Here is a 6,066-nt window from a genome sequence, read left to right as displayed (position 1 = left end):
TGACCTTTTAAGACCATAAAACTTGTTCCTTCATCTCTATTCCTACTCCATGCCTGGTACTCTCTATTCAGCCACCCCTATCAAAAATCTAGAAAACTTTTTCAGCAATTCTCCGTTTGTCTCCCAGATATTTCTGAAAGCCATCTCTGAATCTCTGCCATCAGTGTTATCATTTAAAACCTCTTCATTTCTCAACTGGAGTCTCACCTCCCTAACTGACCTTCCTGTCTCTAGTATCTCCCTCCACTCTAGCCTACATAGCGTTGTCAGAATGCGAGCATTTCCAACTGGCAAATGTGAGCATTTCACATCTGTTTAACTTCCTTTCAGGTTACTTTTCGGTTGCCAGCTTAATACATCCTGGAGTGGTTTACAAGCCTTTCTGTGATTGCTCTCTGCCTACCCTCCTGCAACGAACGGCCCTAAAGCGCCTGATGTTACAGCCATACTTAACTGATGACATTTCTCAACATGTAACTTTCTTCTACAACACCGTCTCTTTACACATGCTGGCTGCTTTGCCCTACTCCATCCTTTCATTCAGGCTAATTCTTATTCATTGATCGAGATTCTGTACCAAAGTTACCTCCTCCTTTGTGAAAACCGTCACTGACCTCCAGTGATAAAGTTAAACACCTCTCTTCTCTAACCCAGTGCTTATCAGACATTGCTATATTACACCACTCATCCTACACATTTGTATACATACATCTACCTCCCCTACCTATGAGTTTCTTAAAGAAAAGGAACGTGTTTTACACATCTTCATAGTCTCAGTACCTGGAACGTCAGCTTGTGGAACAAAAACTAACAAAAAATACCTCATATAGGTATTAGGTATAGAGGGTACCAGGCATGGAATAGGTATAGGTATAGATATAGAGGGTACAAGTTTTATGGTCTTAAAAGGTCATCGTATTGCTTATACCGAAGATCACCCTGAGGTTCAGTTATTCACTTATAAGAAGCCGTGGCTTTGTATCTAAAATGCGCCATGCCTACTCTCTATTTATAATCAAGTCGCTAGAAAAAGACATCGTACCCATCCCATTTTTGAGTGGTGAAATGGCCTCCGTATTCTCCCTCGGAACACGCAGGGCATTGGTATCTATGTAATAGGTGGGGCCGCCTTGTTTGCCTTTATCGCCATCTATTTCCATCAGTGTGCTTCCATCATCTCTTTCTAGCACCATTCCGATGGCTGTGGGGAAATCCACCTGTAAGAATCAAAAACATGACATACAAGTTTTACCTGCTTTAATCAACAAGTCATTTTTACCCCAACTAATGTCTTTTATCATATATGAGTGAGAATTTCTGCACCAACTTGATTCTGCATGGCCTTTACATATCCAATTAACTCTGACATAACACTTACCTTGGGACAGTCCTCACCAGCATAACCGGCTCTCACAGTATAGGACCCAATGTCAAAAACAAGGGCTCCAACTTCATCTGAAAAAAACAATACAATAATTAACATTAACATCTCACAATTTACATATGAAAATTAAGAGCACTAACATGCTTAAAATGATAACATGTGAAAGAAAGCTCTATTTAAAACAGGACAGGCATTACATTCATAGTATTAGTACCTTGAACCTAGTTTTAATCTATATACACATTAAACTAACGATTTATTTAATTTAAAAATCCAGTGTCATACATGGTATATCAGTAGAGGTTCACTCAGGAAAGAGGTGGTACACTAAAATTTAGTAATTTGAGGAGACTTTACTCATTAAAAGGACCATTTACAAAGACAAGGGACGATTTAGGAAAACCAGAAAAGAGAGTGGGGTACCCGAGGACTAACAGTAACAGACATATATTGCCATCCGTAGAATTGAAGAAACAGGGAAGGAACTTCTTCCAGAACCTGGAAAGAGCTGTGCTGGGAGTGCTACCTGACAGAACCTGTGACTTTCAGTTGAGGGATGCAGTCAGTCTTGGCTGACCCTGAGGAGAGGGAACCAAACTAAAAAACATGCCAAGTTCTCTCTTCCCCTTCTCTATGGGCTAGGGGGATCTTGTGAAATCTCATCCAAACTGGACAACTTGAGTGTGAAAGGGTCCCTATTAAGAACTGTACTAGGACAAGAGGCAAAGCAGGAAGTATGGTTACCCTACCATTGGCCAAACCAGAGATCAAGAGAGCCTGCTGATGCAGTCTACAAGAGTCAGTCTTCGAGGGCACAGAGAAGATGGAGGTGGGTGGAAAATGGATCTGGAGGGCAAACGGAAGAAATCCAGTACACTTAGGTACCTTTTTCATATGTTAAAGGAAACTGTATTCCATGCTATGAGGTCAAAAGCCCCTAGAAAAACAGGGACCCTGAAGAATAACAAGCCAAGTGACAATCATTAAAATGAAGGTATCATCGAATATGCACAATTCAAAGATTTTTAGGAGATAAAATTATATGCTGAGGGAGAAGGCTGGTAATTTTTTTTTCACATCTAAATTCAGAGAACAGGCTCTAATTATACTTTAAAATTACTTCAACTAAAACAGCACACCTCCTATAACAAAGCACTTGGGTTTTCCAGGCACTGGTTTTTGAAAGAGAATTTTTTTCAATCATTAAAATTAATAAAGAAATACTAAGTATTCACACTAAAGTGGTAAAAATTAGTAACTCTGGCAAGACCGAGTGCTATCAAAGAATTAAGGAGATTTTATACGTCTGCTTATAAAAGGTGTAAATTGGTACAACCACTTTGTTAATTTAATTACATTTACTAACGTTGAAAGTACATACACGGAAATTACTCATATCTTTTCTAGAAAAATTCTCTCACGTATATATAAAAAGAAACCAACCAGAATGTTCACTACCTATGTGACCTAGAGCAATTTACTAACCTCTCTGCCTCATAGGGAAAAAGTGTATAATGATGCTTCCTATCTCACGAGATGCTATAATGATTAAGTGTTAAAAGCTTTAATGTATATAAGCAGTTAGAACAGTAGCCAGTACATAATAAGTGCAATAAGTGGTAGCTGCTCTGATAATTATTACTGTCACATTGTTTGCCATTGGAAAAGGTCTGGTTGTCTCTCATTATGGAAACATAAATTACGGTTTCTTACTACAGTGAAATACTATATATCGCTTAATATGAATGGTCCAGATCTACATGCATCGACAAGGATAAATTTCGAAAGAATGATCACTTAAAAAGCTAGTTACTATATATATATGTCTGTGTGTATGTATACACATTATGATACAATTTAATTCATTATGGATACATCCATACTTAGTAAAAGTGTAAAAATATGCATGGAGTTTGGAATGCTACATACTAACTTCAGTTAGTGGTTACTAATAAGGAAGGGGACAGAGGGACTCCATATAAATAACATTTTATTTCTCCATATATCTGAGACAAATATAACAAAGTATTACATCTATTTAATCTAAGTAGAAGTACAGACTATCACATGCAAATTTATGTATATATTTTATTTTTTAGTATTTTTAAACTATTTCAAAATTTTTTTAAATAAAATTTAAAAATAAAATCAATTGTACTACAAATATTTGTGGTTGAGAAATGGCGTCTTTACAGAATAATGATATTATTTTTATTTAAACAAAATGAAGAGCCACTTATTTTTATTTCTAATTTGAAAGTAAGTTTCTGCATTTGCTACATTTCCTAAAGTAATTAACTTTCTCTATACAAGTCTCCGGTCCAAACTATTTTGTCTGAAAGTAGGAGTCCTTAAAAGCAGATTACTGCATTTATTTTCAGCATATGTAAACTCAAATACAAACAGTAAGTAAAGTATACCAATGAATATGAATTAGTAAACTTTAACATTTTGATTAACCAGAATGCCGGGGAAAGAAATATCCTGACTACATAAATTCCAATTCCTTGCCTACAGAACCAGTATTTTGCCCAGCACCAGATGTTCTGGGCGTAACTATTTCCCCATAAAATACATATGCTGATCTATGGCCATGCCACCTTGAACGTGCCTGATCTAGTCCGATATCGGAAACTAAGCAGGGTCAGGCCTGGTTAGTACTTGGATCGGAAACCACCTAGGAATACCAGGTGCTGTAGGCATTAAAGTGAATGAATGGATGGATGGACGGAAGAATGAATGAATGAATATGCTAATGTCTTAGCCCCTAGTACCTTAGAATGTGACTGTATTTGGAGATAAGATCTTTAAAGATGTGATTAAATTAAAATGAGATCATTAGGGTGGGCTCTAATCTAATATGACTGGTGTCCATCCTTACATAAAGATATCTGGACACATATGTACACAGGAAAGACCATGTGAAGACACAGAAGACGACCATTTAAGCCAAGGAGAAAAGCCTCCAAAGAATACAACCCTGCAGACAGCTTGACCTCAGATTTCTAGCCTCTAAGACTGTAAGAAATTAATTTCTCTTGTTTAAGCCACTCAGTCTGTGGTACTATGTTATCATAGCCCTAGCAAACTAATAGAAACAGCTTTGGAAATTCATGCATCCCTTCTTAGAATGTCTTAAAATAGATTACACAAGAAATCAGTTATAATAAAATACAGTTCTATCCATGGACTCTTTGGGGAGGCCAGGACCCCATCTTAGGAGCCCTTTCCCTAATTTACCCTTTCTTAGGTAATCTGCTCCACTCCTACAGCCTCGACTTCTACCTAAATGCTAGTAATTCCAATCTCAGGTCTCTCTTTCAAGCCCTCAACTTTGTCTAGATGCAGAACTCAAATTTTTTACTGTACATCAACATCATTTTCACCTGATGTCCCATGAGTACCTCAAATTCAACATTTCTGAAGCACTGTCTTTTCCCTATCCAGCCGAACCTAATCCTAGCATTGCTTATAGGTTAGTAGCCTCAGTCATGAGTCAAAAGCCTCTGAATTTTTTCCGAATTGTGAACACCTTCATATTTCCTACCAGTCATCAATTTCTGCCAAATAATTCTGTTTAATGTTTCACAAATTCCTTCTTTAATACCATTGCCGCAGTCTTCAGTCAGGCTCTCACCCCAACTAACTACTATAATTTCCTACAGGTATTACACTTTTGCATCTCTTAGCCTTCTCAATCCTCCTTTTAAACTGCTGCACTGTGACCTTTCAAAATTGTAACTGTGAACATTAACTTATTCAATAAAAACAAAGGGAAGAATCATTCAGTAGTTTCTCATCACCTACAAGACATAATTCAAATCATTCTACCTAGTTCCTTTTCAAGGCCTAGCATAATCAGGCAGCAGTCTCAATTCCCACCTCATACACTAACATTACTGAATAATATCTGGTCTCTGAAATCACCATATACTCTTACTCAGCTAAACTTTACATTTGCTGTCCCCGACCACTCCTCTTCCACCATCCCAGGGTCTCCCCTGTAATGTCTCCTGATTGCCCCACACTTAATAACTCTGTCTGTCTCTGTATTTTCAATATATTGTCGTTACTGAACACATTTCATTAAATGAGTTACCCTTCCTCATCAATATAAAACGCTAGATATACACCATTATTTCATGCACCACTATTGTGAGTTAGCAACTATAGCATTATCTCATTTAAACTTCACAACCACCCACTGTGCAGGAACTCTCATTCCACAAATGAAGAGCCTTAAGTTGAGAAAAGGAAAGTCACCTGCCCAAGGCCAAAACACTAAATGAATGGTGAGGCTGATATCACAACCCAGGTCTGCGAAACTCCCAGGTCATTTTTACCACACCACTATCTACTCAAGGAAAGCATCCTTAATTTACCTGTGTTCCTAAATGAAGCCCGAATAGTCCCGAGCACGACTATCTTGGAGAACCCCCAGTCAACCAGGAGGCAGGAGTTACTGAAAGGTGAGGCAGCACGAGCCCCGAGGGCGGACGGAGAGGACGCTGCGTCCTGAGTGGCCGCCACTCTTCCAGTCGGTTCTACCTCTCGCGCTCGCTCTGCCGTCCACGGGACTTTGCGGAAACCCTTCACCCACGCTTGCAAACTGCTGGGACCTCCCAAGTTTAAACACGCGCGCGCACACCGCGGCAGAGCCGAGTTATGGAGACACTGGAAGA

The 6,066-nt window shown here is 38.6% G+C and overlaps 1 protein-coding gene and 1 pseudogene across 1 annotated transcript in view; one reads left to right on the top strand and one right to left on the bottom strand.

Annotated features, from left to right (window-relative positions):
• The window catches only part of LOC102896523 (actin-like protein 6A), a gene marked incomplete at its 5' end in the record, with an annotated part of 11,136 nt that extends 5,072 nt beyond the window's left edge, over positions 1-6,064 (bottom strand). The window contains 3 exons of the mRNA XM_025046068.1: positions 1,001-1,217; positions 1,379-1,455; positions 5,767-6,064. Of these exons, the coding sequence (XP_024901836.1) occupies positions 1,001-1,217; positions 1,379-1,455; positions 5,767-6,064 (592 nt within the window). The remainder of the gene's footprint in view (positions 1-1,000; positions 1,218-1,378; positions 1,456-5,766) is intronic.
• On the top strand, positions 3,968-4,086 carry LOC112479041 (annotated as a pseudogene).
• Positions 6,065-6,066: the final 2 nt, after the last annotated feature.

Source organism: Pteropus alecto, unplaced genomic scaffold, assembly GCF_000325575.1.
Source record: "Pteropus alecto unplaced genomic scaffold, ASM32557v1 scaffold33, whole genome shotgun sequence".
NCBI classification, from domain to species: Eukaryota; Metazoa; Chordata; class Mammalia; order Chiroptera; family Pteropodidae; genus Pteropus; species Pteropus alecto.
The sequence above is the reverse complement of the archived record's forward strand: the minus strand, read 5'-3'. Positions and strand labels throughout refer to the sequence as shown.